The sequence below is a fragment of the Notothenia rossii genome, assembly GCF_949606895.1.
Source record: "Notothenia rossii genome assembly, chromosome: 5".
NCBI lineage: Eukaryota > Metazoa > Chordata > Actinopteri > Perciformes > Nototheniidae > Notothenia > Notothenia rossii.
In genome coordinates this window covers 12,174,955-12,189,007 of record NC_136903.1, presented here as the reverse complement: position 1 = coordinate 12,189,007, position 14,053 = coordinate 12,174,955, and the positions used below count along the sequence as shown (strand labels likewise).

The window sequence follows — 14,053 nt, the reverse complement described above, 5'->3', positions numbered from 1 at the left end:
AAAGAGAAATGTCCAACGAGGCGTTCTGGGGCAGCATAGACAGGTATTTTCTGTGTTAGAGTTTTACTCGCTACAGGGTGCACTTTGAGGGTTTGTGACTCTGCAGACCGTTTACATGCATAAAAAGCTACATAACACACAAGGGGACGGTTAATAACCGGAAAAGCATGACATGGGACCTTTAAAGCAACAAAAGAACATTCCAAACCATATTTAAAGCTCCATCATAATTTTTAAATGGTACAACTTTTCCCAATTTAACCTTAATGCTACAATATTTTTGACATATGCATCACAAACAACGTTGAAAATACTTTATAATAAAATATTTATTCCCCATTCATTTTATATATACACTTGAATATCAATGCTTGTCGGTAATATGTGAAAATTCACATATTATTTTGTGTTGATACAATCCTCAATTTTCTAATATCAATAGTGCAATTATTAGCTAGTCTGTGACCTGCTGGCTTGATTGAAAACAAACTGCTCGCTATGTCATTGTACCAGCCATAGTAAAATATGTTCACTTAGGTAAAGTAAAACAAAACGACTTAATTGCTAATACAATGTACAGTATAATAATAATAATTGTACAATCATTCATACCAGAGTATCTTAAATGATAGCCTCATGTAAAGGTTTTAAACATCCAAAGTGCTTCCTGTCACAGATGTCCAACACTAATAAATACTGAATATAATATATATGTATACATGTATTCTTAACAAGTATTTGTTTTGTTAAAACAAAAAGGAAGACTCAAGTGTAACTATTAAGTACCTTCAAAAACGACAACCCTTATCCATGATATACTGCAGTGACAAAAGGCTGTATGCAAACTTATATTAAAATACATCTGATAAAATACTCTAACTAAAAGTATCGGCTGCAATTTCCCCAAAGATATAACACAATTGTACAAAATGATTGTTGGTTCTTTCTCCAAAGTGTCAGTGCATTTTCCACCAAGGCAGGAAAGCATTTGTAATTGGACAGATATGTATCATCATTGGCTTCATTTAAGAATAAAATAAATATAACCTGTATCACAGAATACCCTAACCCATTTCCAGTCTTGATGTGCAGTTTGTAAATGCAATGCATGATGGTTCAGTGTTGACCTGAGTCTGTTTGTCATGCAGCTCAATGTCTCCACAGGACTGTCTTACATCCAAGCCTCTACTTCCAGAGACACTGATGAGGGTATAAATGGTATTGGAGTGATGTCCTGTTCATCTTCTCTGCGTGACTTCTTGTTGAACAGACAGGATGCTCTGTTTTAACTTCTTTGTAAACAGGTGACTGGCTCTTCCACAGTACGAGTTTGTGGTGGTCAGAAGTGACGCTTCCAGAGGCTGAAGCAGTGAGGTCTCCATGTTCTCACCAAATGGGTACTGGGACGAAGAGAAACATGAGCAGGTATTAGATGTCTAATTTCAGATCTTACTATACATGTTTTACCATTGCACAACAGATTTATACATCCACTGCTATGTGTCTTCAACGTCAGCTCTTTTCCTGCTCCTGACATAATAATAATAATAATAATAATAATAATAATAATAATAATCTTTATTTGTATAGAACCTTTCATACAACAAGCACAGTCCAAAGTGCTACACATAGACAAGTCACAGAAAAGGTATATCACACAGAATACAGATACCAGTAAAAGACATAAAAACAAACAACACATTGCATAGAGTAGACATATATATAAAATACAATTAGATTAAAGGTAAAGCAATTAAATTGTGCATTAAAAGGAGGAAAGTGCAAATTCAACCCACAATCAAGTCACAGGTTAAAATGCATCGCAATACATTGAGTAAGTGCAGCATAGAGCAGGAGTTTGCTTCCTAAAAGGCTAAATGATATTATTATTTTTGAAGACTTCCACCAAGTTGGCTTCCCGGATGCCGACAGGTATTTGGTTCCACAGCTTTGGGGAATAGTTCATGAAAGCTGCGTCACCAAACGTCTTTTTACCACTATTCTTTGGAACTTGTAAAAAAACCAGCAGCAGAGGATCGCAGTGTTCTTGATGGCTTGTAGCTTACAAGGGAGTTCATAATGTAACTTGGACCTAGCCCATTAAGGACCTTATATGTCAGGAGGAGGACCTTAAAATCAATCCTAAAAGAAACAGGAAGCCAGTGCAGAGCGGCTCGAACTGGAGTAATGTGTTCTCTCACGACACATGATTTAAGAAAGACTCAAAACATGCTTTAAAAAACAAACAAAAAGAAATATATTTTTTTATGTTTACAACTGTTGCATGCTGTAACAGCCATGATGGGACAATAAGAACTGTGTTCAAATCACACAAATTAAGTGCCACATTTATCACTGTCACTTCAAGACAATGACATTCTGCATTTGTTTCATAACCGTCAATTCAGAGTGTGATGGGATGATGAATATCTATCGCCACACGCTGTAAGAATGGGCTCAGTAAGGCGTAACATCGCTGGTGGTTACTACAGCTGCAGCATTCCAGATCTGCTTCATTGTCCGATGCTTTTTTTTGTCCCCAAGTGAAGAGCAAAGATAAAACTTCCATCTCTTCAGCTAGTTAATATAAGCAGCTAAGGCTTTTGTCACATAGAGAATGTAAATAAGAATGCAGGGTTTCTTTTTGTATCGAGGTACACCCTTCTTTTACTGCTCTAGCAAATAAGAAAATCACTATTTTACAGCATCTCATTTGATTCCAGTTTGGCCAAGCATTAGGTAACTCCAAGCTTTCACACTTTATTATATCTTTCATATACTGCAGCAGGCAATAAAGCACCATTAACAGCCTCCTATCGATTTTTATGTGGATGCTGCTGGTGCGTTGTCCACCCAGCCATCATGATGTCTCAAACTAGCATCAGCACTAAAATGTTTACAACTCTTCTGTGGGCTTGGCTGCGTAATGGCTGTGCCCTTTATTGCGCGCTCCTCTGCTGGCTGGGCGAGCCGGCCGTGGGAGCGAGGCTGACTAAGGAGCTCTTGGTGAGATGGAAATGAGAGTTTCCTCCAGAATTGCCTGGTCCAGGCTTTAGGAAGCTGTCCTCAAAGGACTGAGTGGGAACAAAGTGGGAGGGGGCCTGAGGAGCTGGAGCAACAGGAAGCACTGATAAAAGCTTCAAAATGTAACAACGGAGGATGAAACGCTCTTCAGCTAGGCCTTCTTCTCTCATAATGATACAACAAAGCCCTGAATCTTACATTTATCTACTTAATACAGGAAGTGGATTATGAATACTTGTGGCAAAACACAGCACTCCTCCGCCTCCTGAAATCAGGTGCAGTCTGGTTTGTGCCGTCTGGGATGCCGTATGCTTGTTTGTGCTGTCGGAGAGACTGATGGAGGCATGAAGGCCGAATGCCCCATAATGAAGCCCGCTCGTTTACTTAATGGCTGAGAACATTGCCCGCACTGATAGTGGCCAGGTTGGGCCTGTGGCGGTAATGGATGGAGACCGGCTAATGAAGCTTCCCCTACTCCCCCGATTACTGCCTGCATGTTGACCGGTGCGCTGAAATCAACTTGAGCAGATCGAAGAAGAGGCGCCCCGCAGTGAGAGAGCTCTTCAGCTGACTTGCTATAGCTTATTGATGATGAATGAACCGTGGACTTTTAAGCTCCAAAAGCTGAAACCCATACTAGATTTGAGAGATTTCATACTTTTTTCTGGCTTGTTTTTAAAAACATCAGAAATGTAGGGTGTCATACAAACCTGAGGATGCTAAAAAGTGTTTACGGTATACAGAAGGCGTTAAGAAGAAGCAAGAACCCACCAGCTGTTCATAGTGAAATCCGGCCAACGCACACACCCAAGAGGAATATATTAAAGGATGAGTGTGGTGATTCTATATTTTTCCAATTGTCAACAAATCAAATTAAAGAATTCCTCCTGCTAATAAGAATTGTCTGTGGGTCCCAATTCTCATATAGCTTACCTCTGTGTGCCATAGCCCATCAATGAGCAACACAGTTTTGCTAGCTGACAAGTTTCTTCACTTCATGAATTTTAGTGTTTTAGCTGACAACATGTAAAGCAAGCATTCCAGATGGCCAAAGGGGGGGGGGGGGCAGATTTGTCTGGCTTGGGAGAGAAAAGAAAGGAGGACGGAAATGTTTAACAGGCTATTGATTAAGCATTGGTGGACGGAAGCATCTATGAGAGCAAAGCAATGGCCTGGAGTGCCTATCGATAGTTTAATGACAAGAAAATGGTTTTCCAAATAGTCTGGTCAACACAACTGCCCTCTAAAAAAGAAAGAGGCACCAGAAAGAAAGTCTATAAAAATGATCGCTTCCCCTGGAACAAACAAAGCCTTGATTTCTAACATTACCTCACTTTACAATATGTTATCCAATTAACAGTTGGAAGGAAACACATACTCAAACTTTTCAAATCTTTTGCAAAATGTGGAAATTGTTAACAAATAAGAAACCACAAGTTTTGTCATTTACTGTAGGGGCTCAGAGAGGCCGTCTCTACCTTTTGGATGGCCTCATAGACGGCTCGAAATGCAGGCTGCTTTTCATTATGGTAAACTCCCCTGTTACCATGGAGAATGAAGACACCTTCTTGATCAGCCTGTTGACAGTTGCTGCCATAGATACAGTGGTCTGGACGGTAGTTCCATTGGCAGGGGAACACATAGAGGCTTTCTGTAAAAAGTAGGAGAACTTTATTTTATTGATGAGGACTGTGAATTCTTCTTTTCTTTATTTAACCAGATAAAAAGCATTGAGATAAAATCTCATTTACAATGCTGACCTGGCCAAGAAGGCAGCAACGTTACACATAACAAACATATAAAATACAGAGAACATAACTAAGAAAATTATTATTAGTATTGTTGGTGTTTCCACTGGAAATAAGGAGGCTCTGACAACGAGTACAGCAGGGAGTCAAACCTGTGGCCCACACAGAGATACCTGAATGATTTGTTTAAACTGGGTTTATCCAATTAGAACCTATTACAGACCCTCACATATACTTGTATATTTCATTTTAAATATCCAAAACAACACACTTAAGTAAAGACTTGTTTGTTTCCTGAAACAACATAACTTTCATGAATAGAAATAATATTTTATATGTAATTGCACAAACCTGGGTTATGGTGAAAGATGATGTTAAGAAGATCCTGGTCACCCCAAGTGATATTGAGTTTATACTTCTGGAGAAGGGGCATCAGAATTTCCTCCCACTTCAGTGGAACTGTTGTCATGTCATTCTAGAAGTAAAAATACATGCTTATTGTGATGGTTTACAAAAGAACAACAAGAGTGACCTCTGCTGGTCAATCTTGGTTGTTCAGCTGAAGCTAAAGTCCCCTTTAGTATTCTATTTTTCAATGTCTACATTTCAAATATCCCCAGGCCCTTGAATGATAACTGTATGTAAAAGTGTTGATTTAATATGACTGGATAAAAACAGCATATTACTCCAAATACTGGTACAATACATTGGCAACAGCACATGGCAAAAGCTGACAATAGCCAAAAATCTACACCTACCTTAAAAGATTTCTCCCTGAGGCGCGTCATGTTCATGAGCATGACTCCTGAGTTGATGCCTGTCTTGCCATAGTAAGGGTGTCGGGCAAAACGGTTGTACCATCCGATGCGTGGCTCCTCGTGCTCTGGAGCCATGGCAGCTAAGTGACTGGAATCGAACTGAGAAAGAAGAGCCCAGATATCCTCTACTGGCTGCAAAAAAATGATATCCGTGTCCACATAGAGCAAAGAATCCACCTCCTTTAGGATCAGCTGGAAAACAGACCACCAAAACATTTGTGAAAACATTTAGCAAATGGGTAATAGTTATAAGCATGAAGGATTAGCTTAGATGTACAGGCAGGAAGAGTCTCTGAGAGGCACAAGGTTTGAAGAGCTTCTTCCACTCCTTTGCATTCTCCTCAGGAAAAGTGATAGGGTAGATGGTGAAGTTAAACTTAGTCTGAGCTGTCCTGGGCCAGGAGTCCAGCTTTAAGAAAAGATATGCACAAAGAAAGATTGTAATCCACAAATATTCCCATTTAAAACATGTACTTAACTAGTTATCTTGATAAAAAGGGTTTTGCTTTTATGCCAGAAAGTAATGGTTGCAATAATGCTTTAGTGTGCTTCTCTTTACACCAGAAGACAAAGGCTTAAGACATTGTTGAGACAGATTTAGATATATCTGGGCTATTGCTATTACTTTGTAAAACCTGAAAATTAATACAAAAGTACATGAAAGTTCTGGTGTTGTTTTTGGAAAAGATACTCACAGCATTTTTGAAGGGCTCATGTAGATCATCCTCAGCAAAGATGTAAAAGTGCAGTGGCTTTTTGCTTAAGAGAACAGCAGACTTCAACATGGTGAGAGTCTCCTCTAACCTGGTGCCACAGGCCACCACAGCCACGTGACTTCTCTCATCACCATGATGCTTTCCTGGAGAGCTGGACCTCTCTCTAAAAACCAAGACACACAAAGAAAAACAGTCATCCTCAACCCGAACTTGTACATACAACAGCATGGTTACACTGACAGGTGCAGGAGAGAGAACAACTAATGTAGATATCACCAGGCTCAGCTGACTGTTGTTCAGCCCTGTAGGATTGGAAATGTCACTTTGTTTAATGAAGGGCTTCACATGAGGACTATCGCCAGTGCTTTTAGTTGCCATCAAGCACTCCTTGTAAACGAGTAATTACTAAATACTACTACTAGCACACATTTCAAAGAACACTCTGCCAATATTCAATCATATCTCTTTCAATATGTCATAAAATGGCAAGGCCTCATACATAACTATGATGGACAATTGTAGTCAGGGACTCGGTTGTCAGCATGTTGGATCTCTCAACTCCTTGTATTTATGACTTATAGCTCATTACTAGTTTTGATTGCAGCAATAGGCCCAGTGTTTACTCTGAAATGTGTACCTAGGAAGGAGGGGAACGTTGTTAGTTAAAGTCTACGAATTATAAAGAATCTAATGGAAGCTTTTTAAAGAGGTGCTCAAAACCAGTCATACCTAAGAGATGATTCCAATAAGCAGTTCACTCCACACACATCAGCAGGCAGTCTCCAATATGGATTCCAGTAAGAAACTGACAATGATTTACACCTGACAGAATGAAAACATGATATTTTGTTTCCTTAATGATACAGTAATCAAACATACTTTGGGATGAGATCATAGACAGTATATAATAGGATTAGATCTACCTCCTACCTACGGTTAATTGTTTAACAGGTAGCCGTTCTATTAAATCCAGCAAAAAGCTAATGATGGATACAATCAATTAGCTAGCAATTGCAAGTAATGTTAGAGGATAATCACTTATCTAACTAGCTAACTGGTGGTAGATTTCAGATACAAGACAGACATTGTCAACGCATACCGCTGCTATAAACCGTAGTTATAAAATAGCATGATGAGTTACGCGTGCTATATTTCCAATGTATCCAGCTAAGGCTAAATTGCTAACCAGTTTTTACGACTTAACGTTAGATTTAGAAGTCTTTTCAACTTTGTAATTGTAACCATATGATTTCGGTTATAGTCACGCTAACTTTATTCCAAGTGCAAATGTAGCTAAAGCTAACTAATATCTCTATTATGCGCTCACTAATGCACTTCATTAATGCTAAATGATTAGCTAGCTAAGCTACCTGTCCAGCCCTTCTTCATGGTCTCGGCCTGCTAGTCCTGGCCTTTTCCTGAGAAGGTGGCCGTCGTCATGACTGCGCCCGCCAGGTATCCCCTGCTCTTTTAGGCCCCAGCCATCTCTGTCCTCCAAGGTGGAGGCTAGCTGGTTGAACACATACACCAGTGAAAAGAAAATGAAGACCATGCACAGGAGAAATGCCTGAAGATAGCATCGCATTTTGCGTTTCAATTTGCATGCTCTAACGGAACATTTTTGTGGATTTTTAGCTACAATCTGAGGTGCTACCAGGTAACTAATCAATCATAAATCAATTCAGAAGCTATAAGCTAAACCGAAGAGCACGGTCGGTGTTTACAGTTTTCCGCCCCACCCACATATGGTACACGTGTTTGGCGTTTGATCAGTCATCTGTCAGTTACGTTACAGTGTGCGAACAGCAGGTGTACAGTAGACAGCCATGTAACTAGGAATTAGTACATCCATGCTTAGAGCTCGGTGCATATACAATGTTAATTAAGATCCTGTCAAACGTTCTGTTCGGTGACCATTATATTAGCGAGCTTGACATGCACGTTTTAATTCGACTGACAGTTTTGACTATTGCTGAGTTATACAGTCTATGGATGAAAGAACAGTTGTATCATTAAGTCTTCAAAAGTAAAAGTATCATTGGAGTACTGAACTACTGATTTTTTGACATCAGTTGAATGTTGGAGCAGTTAGGTTGTTTAACCTATAACAATGCATGTTTTATTAGTGATCACATATTTTGTCACAAGGAAAATAATATGGAAAATGCCTGGCTGTCAAATAAATGTTCACATTTAACCTGAAAGCCTAATGTAAAGTATAGAGTATCTGGTATAAATACTCAAATATCTTAGGGTTTTATTTATATACATTATGTGAGAAATAAAATGAGTTGCTTTTCATAATTTCTGTCAAGGGCCTTCCTCTCAAGACACAGTTTGAAGAACATGATGAAAGATAATTATAACTCACACAAACAGTATGGTGAAGTGTGTGCAACTCATTAATTGACCTAAACTGCCTACACAAGTTAAATACCAAGTCCATTGATTTTTCATTTCTCGCCTTTATGGAACATATCGGTAAATCTGTGAAAAAGGTTAACAAATGTAATACTTCCATCCATTAATTATGGAGACACTAAAGCAAATTATTGAGGTCAATAGTTCAGTTTCAGTAAAGCAACATTTAAAGAAATCCAAATGTTTTACAAAAGATTTAAAAAAACAAAACAATTGTAGCAGGGAGAACATCTTGAAATAAAAACATACAAGTATCTAGAACTTATTTTATTTAACAGTATTTTACAATATAAACCATTCTATAGATCAGTGGTTCCCAACCTTTTTTCCCAAGAACCCCCCCAAATGACTCCTGAGGAGACCGATCTGATCGGAGCAACTGTGACAAATAATCCAACTGAAACCGGCATGGACAATGACTATGTTTTAAGGCGCGCCCCCCCAGGTTGGGAACCACTGCTATAGATTACATCATGCTTAACTCTACCAAGTGAACGAGAAGCATACTTATTCAATATTTGAACTCAAATGTTAGACAGTAAAAAAAGTATTGCATCCAATGGCATAAACTGGAGCTGGATCAGGCCAGTAACCAACAGTGTAATGATTTACTGAAAATTAAACAGAGGAATTAATGCTAACAAATGTTATCATGAACATTGGATGCCATTAAGTGCAAATTACGATAACAAAATTCAAAAATAAACTACAATTCTGAGATTACATTTTATATTTTCTTTCACAATGCATAATTTATTCTGTGCAGCAACAACCAGCTCAGTGTGATGCTGAAGTAACACTGAGGTTATTAAACTTGAGTAACCATAACACGTGGCACAGTTCAAATGACATCCAGGATTTAATGCTACCGTTCCTTTTCTCCGTTCATCATGCTGCAACAGTTCTTTGAGTTGAGCATACAGCACACGTCCCACCTCCTGAATTCTTTATCATCGTGGAATGGCAGTGAAAAATACAGCGTCAGAAGTGAATGCTATCATATTTGCATTTAAAGTATTTAACGAAAAAACGTGCATGTTGAATTGTAATCTCTGCTCGAGGCTGTTGAGAGTGCAGAAGAATGGGGTGTGTGAAGGTTAGTGAGTCTCTCCGTTAACCGGTGAGGCTTCCCTGTGGGGCGAAGAGCATCGGGACACCCCCCGTTCAGTGTTATCAGAGCTGGAGCCACTTTGACTGTGTTGGTCTGCTAAGGCAGCACCTGTTGAAGTTGGCGTGGGTTTGGCTTTCTCCTTAAAGTCTGTGATTATTACAGTCAAGTCTCCAACTGTGACTTCTAGATGCTGGGCGCTGCTCCTGTCAATGTTTTTTAACCGGGGCCTGGTGTGGAAAAAGATACAAAAAACTATTTTTAAACGTTTTTGGAGGATTACAAATATCTCAGTTGCAAAGACCACTGATTAAGATGAGCCATTTGACTATTTCCTTTAAAAATAAATTACCTCGTTTTTTTATGGCTTTTCTTTTTCAGTGTTGGGTCTTTATCACTCTTGGCTTTCTCTGATTTTTCTTTTTTCTCCTTTTTGGGGAGTGTGGGTGATGCAAACTGCTGATTTGCTTGCTGTGTGACCAGCTGAGAAACCGGCCGTGGTTTTCTGAAAGAGAAACAAATATATATTGGCAATATGGTTACATTCATATATGTTTTAACTTAAAATATATATATAGTGTACTGTTAACAATGGTTTTAAAGTCTGAACAGTAATCAGGTACGAGGTACCCATATACAGTGGGGCAAAATAAGTATTTGGTCAATAACAAAAGTTCATCTCAATACTTTGTTATATACACTTTGTTGGCAATGACAGAGGTCAAACGTTTTCTGTAAGTCTTCACAAGGTTTCCACACACTGTTGCTGGTATTTTGGCCCATTCCTCCATACAGACCTCCTCTGGAGCAGTGATGTTTTGGGGCTGTCGCTGGGCAACACGGACTTTCAACTCCCTCCAAAGATTTTCTATGGGGTTGAGATCTGGAGACTGGCTAAGCCACTCCAGGACCTTGAAATGCCTCTTTCGAAGCCACTCCTTCGTTGCCCGGGCGGTGTGTTTGGGATCATTGTCATGCTGAAAGACCCAGCCACGTTTCATCTTCAATGCCCTTGCTGATGGAAGGAGGTTGTCACTCAAAATCTCACGATACATGGCCCCATTCATTCTTTCCTTTACACGGATCAGTCATCCTGGTCCCTTTGCAGAAAAACAGCCCCAAAGCATGATGTTTCCCCCCCCATGTTTCACAGTAGGTATGGTGTTCTTTGGATGCAACTCAGCATTCTTTCTCCTCCAAACACGTCTAGTTGAGTTTTTACCAAAAAGTTCTATTTTGGTTTCATCTGACCATATGACATTCTCCCAATCCTCTTCTGGATCATCTAAATGCTCTCTAGCAAACTTCAGACGGGCCTGGACATGTACCGGCTTAAGCAGGGGGACACGTCTGGCACTGCAGGATTTGAGTCCGTGGCGGCGTAGTGTGTTACTGATGGTAGCCTTTGTTAATTTGGTCCCAGCTCTCTGCAGGTCATTGACTAGGTCCCCCCGTGTGGTTCTGGGATTTTTGCTCACCGTTCTTGGGATCATTTTGACCCCACGGGGGGAGATCTTGCGTTGAGCCCCAGATCGAGGGAGATTATCAGTGGTCTTGTATGTCTTCCATTTTCTAATAATTGCTCCCACAGTTGATTTCTTCACACCAAGCTGCTTACCTATTGCAGATTCAGTCTTCCCAGCCTGGTGCAGGTCTACAATGTTGTTTCTGGTGTCCTTTGACAGCTCTTTGGTCTTGGCCATAGTGGAGTTTGGAGTGTGACTGTTTGAGGTTGTGGACAGGTGTCTTTTATACTGATAACGAGTTCAAACAGGTGCCATTAATACAGTTAACAAGTGGAGGACAGAGGAGGCTCTTAAAGAAGAAGTTACAGGTCTGTGAGAGCCAGAAATCTTGTTTGTTTGTAGGTGACCAAATACTTATTTTACAGAGGAATTTACCAATTCATTCATTACAAATCCTACAATGTGATTTCCTGGATTCTTTCCCCCCATTCTGTCTCTCATAGTTGAAGTGTACCTAGGATGAAAATTACAGGCCTCTCTCATCTTTTTAAGTGGGAGAACTTGCAAAATTGGTGGCTGACTAAATACTTTTTTGCCCCACTGTATACACTTTAAAGAATATTTTGCTTTCTGTTATCATTCTTTCAAGTCAAAAGTGAAAAGATTCCTTGCTAATGCTATTTGGATGTAATTGATGGGGGACAACATTCACAGCACTCATTTTGGGTTAAAATGCATACACAATTTCACATGAAGTTAATATGTGGACTCAGCTACCTTACCATTTACATCTACATTTGTCAAATCAAGTGTGTATCTTTCAAATTAAAAGTAGAAAACACCTGCTTTCTGTTACTTCTAACAGTGTTTGGAGAAACAGAGCTGTAGCTGAGGTAATTGTAATATTAAGAGGGATTTTCACACTAAAAAGGACAATAACCTTGAAGATACCCCCTGGATTTGATTAACTCATACTGCTGAAAGAATATTACCTTGGAATACATTTCGGCACAGAACTAGGACTGTGGATATTGCCCCCCATGTATTTAAGTAAGAGGACGGAATCTCTTCATGGTCAGTATGAGCAATATAAATAATAACAGCAAAATGGCACCGTACAACTGTTTTAAGAACATTATGAAAATGTAAGTGTTTAAAGGCATGAGATACATTTCCTCTTCATTTTACCACCTTTACAATTGTGTCTAAGTGTTCCTGCGAGTGTGACCATCGGCTTTACATTTTATGTGTGATGTAGGGATATGTAAATGTTTCAATATGCTGCCTGTTCATTGGATCGTCTAGCTTAGACTAATTTAGTCTACAACATGCCTAAAATAAACCATACTTTTATTAATGTTTATAAGTTTGGTTGTGTTTTTAAAGAGGTGTTGATTGTCATTTTGGAGGCTGGGGATTGTGATGCTGTCGATTGCAATGCGTTACACTGAAAGGTATTTTTAAGTAGTCTACCCTACCCCGAATGACATAGTCCACATAGTGTGGACAAGATAATAATAACATCTCAGGATAATGCAATACAATTTAACAGCACACAAATCATGGTAAAATACTGAGGTCCTGGGTACAATTCTTTGCAACAACTGTCAATTTTGACAAGACATCCAAAATCTATATCTTTGGTTGTGTTGAGCTGTATTTTCTGCATTTTCACCCACACAAAGTTCTACATTTTAAAAGTTTAAATAGATGTCTTGCCACTAACAGGAATATAACTATATTGTGGAAACTCTGCATTCTTTGTTTATTTTGGTTTTCAATAAAAGTTGTAAAAATTGCTAAAACATCCCCCACAAAATGCTAAAGACATAAGGCCATAACCCAAAACTACATACAATTGTTTCCATAAAGTTCAATCAACCTCTATCTATCTCCCTTTTCAACAAACACTGAGCATTAAACCCTTTATACAGATAACATTTATGCATGGATGTTAGATAGCTGATAGTATAACTGAGTGTATTATTTATTTATTTTAAATCATGCATTAAAGTAGTTTTGCATTGCTCTGATTGTTGCAAAAATACACAGCCAGACTGCCAGAGTTATTCTTACCGAGTGGACGTCCCCTTCCGCACATCACAAATCATGCACTTGAACTCCTCAGCGGTGTTCTTGAACGTGCAGACGCTACAGTCCCAGTAATTGTCATCTGCGGAGGGCTTAGGTTGCCGCTTTGGCCTTCAAACAAAAACAAAACAAAAACACTGTGATAACGTCACATTTTCAAAGAAAGACAAAGATTACCGAAACAAGAAATACACGACTCTAAAGTTATTTTCTGCTCACAAGTCAGTCACAGAGAAAAGGGGAGCTTTCAGTTCACACAGGCAGTTTTCCCCCATACCAAACCAGCAGCCATCCGCCATGAGCACTTCAGTAAAGCAGCTTCATCCATTGACCGAGCTTTCTGCCCTCAAACGGCCCGATAAAGTCTTCATCTAAAGACACTAGCAGCAGTTTTACCTTGTGGGGCTCTTCTTGTCTCCCATCTTACGTAACTTCGACTCACGGGAGTTAAAACACGTCAATGTTACAGGTGAAAAAACGCATTTAGCTGCTACTCAGATGTCGTAGAAACTCCTGTCGAGGACAGTCACGTGACGCCGGTTCACCCAATCACAGTTAATGTAATCACAACAGACGCTGTAATAAATGTGACACAACATTGATGAAGGGCGCTTTGTCAAATTGTTCATGGTAAAATGAGAGCGTGCGGACGTAGACATGT

General features: G+C 39.4%; 3 protein-coding genes across 4 annotated transcripts in view; 1 reads left to right on the top strand and 2 right to left on the bottom strand.

Annotated features, from left to right (window-relative positions):
- Positions 1 to 314: 314 nt before the first annotated feature.
- On the bottom strand, positions 315 to 8,068 carry gxylt1a (glucoside xylosyltransferase 1a). Its single transcript, XM_079683544.1, has 8 exons — positions 7,677 to 8,068; positions 7,036 to 7,128; positions 6,286 to 6,469; positions 5,868 to 5,999; positions 5,531 to 5,782; positions 5,124 to 5,247; positions 4,503 to 4,675; positions 315 to 1,400 (listed from the first exon to the last, which is right to left on the bottom strand). Exons 1-8 carry the CDS (start codon positions 7,889 to 7,891, stop codon positions 1,239 to 1,241), a joined length of 1,335 nt encoding a protein of 444 aa, XP_079539670.1. The 5' UTR covers positions 7,892 to 8,068; the 3' UTR covers positions 315 to 1,238.
- LOC307040575 (uncharacterized protein) overlaps positions 7,901 to 14,053 on the top strand; it is a 33,133-nt gene continuing 26,980 nt past the window's right edge. The window contains exon 1 of the mRNA XM_079683547.1: positions 7,901 to 7,963. The gene's annotated coding sequence lies outside the window, so the exon portion shown is untranslated. The remainder of the gene's footprint in view (positions 7,964 to 14,053) is intronic.
- Positions 8,980 to 13,944, bottom strand: LOC307040578 (YY1-associated factor 2-like). 2 transcript variants are annotated; one of them, XM_079683554.1, is made up of 4 exons: positions 13,789 to 13,944; positions 13,378 to 13,503; positions 10,188 to 10,340; positions 8,980 to 10,065 (listed from the first exon to the last, which is right to left on the bottom strand). In XM_079683554.1, the coding sequence occupies exons 1-4, from the start codon at positions 13,812 to 13,814 to the stop codon at positions 9,825 to 9,827; spliced, it is 546 nt and encodes a 181-aa protein (XP_079539680.1). In that variant the 5' UTR covers positions 13,815 to 13,944; the 3' UTR covers positions 8,980 to 9,824. The 2 variants fall into 2 exon arrangements, with proteins under 2 accessions (XP_079539680.1, XP_079539679.1); XM_079683553.1 differs by lacking the exon at positions 13,789 to 13,944 and adding an exon at positions 13,612 to 13,764.

What these genes read in the sequence shown, in the direction of transcription:
- gxylt1a (XM_079683544.1), bottom strand. Translation starts at nt 7,891, where the DNA reads ATGCGATGCTATCTTCAGGCATTTCTCCTGTGCATGGTCTTCATTTTC. An exon ending in CATGAAGAAGGGCTGGACAG is followed by an intron (nt 7,129 to 7,676) that starts GTAGCTTAGCTA and finishes TCATTCTGTCAG; the next exon opens with GTGTAAATCATTGTCAGTTT. An exon ending in TCTATGAGGCCATCCAAAAG is followed by an intron (nt 1,401 to 4,502) that starts GTAGAGACGGCC and finishes TCTTCGTCCCAG; the next exon opens with TACCCATTTGGTGAGAACAT.
- LOC307040578 (XM_079683553.1), bottom strand. Translation starts at nt 13,691, where the DNA reads ATGGCGGATGGCTGCTGGTTTGGTATGGGGGAAAACTGCCTGTGTGAA. An exon ending in CTTTTCTCTGTGACTGACTT is followed by an intron (nt 13,504 to 13,611) that starts GTGAGCAGAAAA and finishes TTTTGTTTGAAG; the next exon opens with GCCAAAGCGGCAACCTAAGC. An exon ending in CGGAAGGGGACGTCCACTCG is followed by an intron (nt 10,341 to 13,377) that starts GTAAGAATAACT and finishes TTTCTCTTTCAG; the next exon opens with AAAACCACGGCCGGTTTCTC.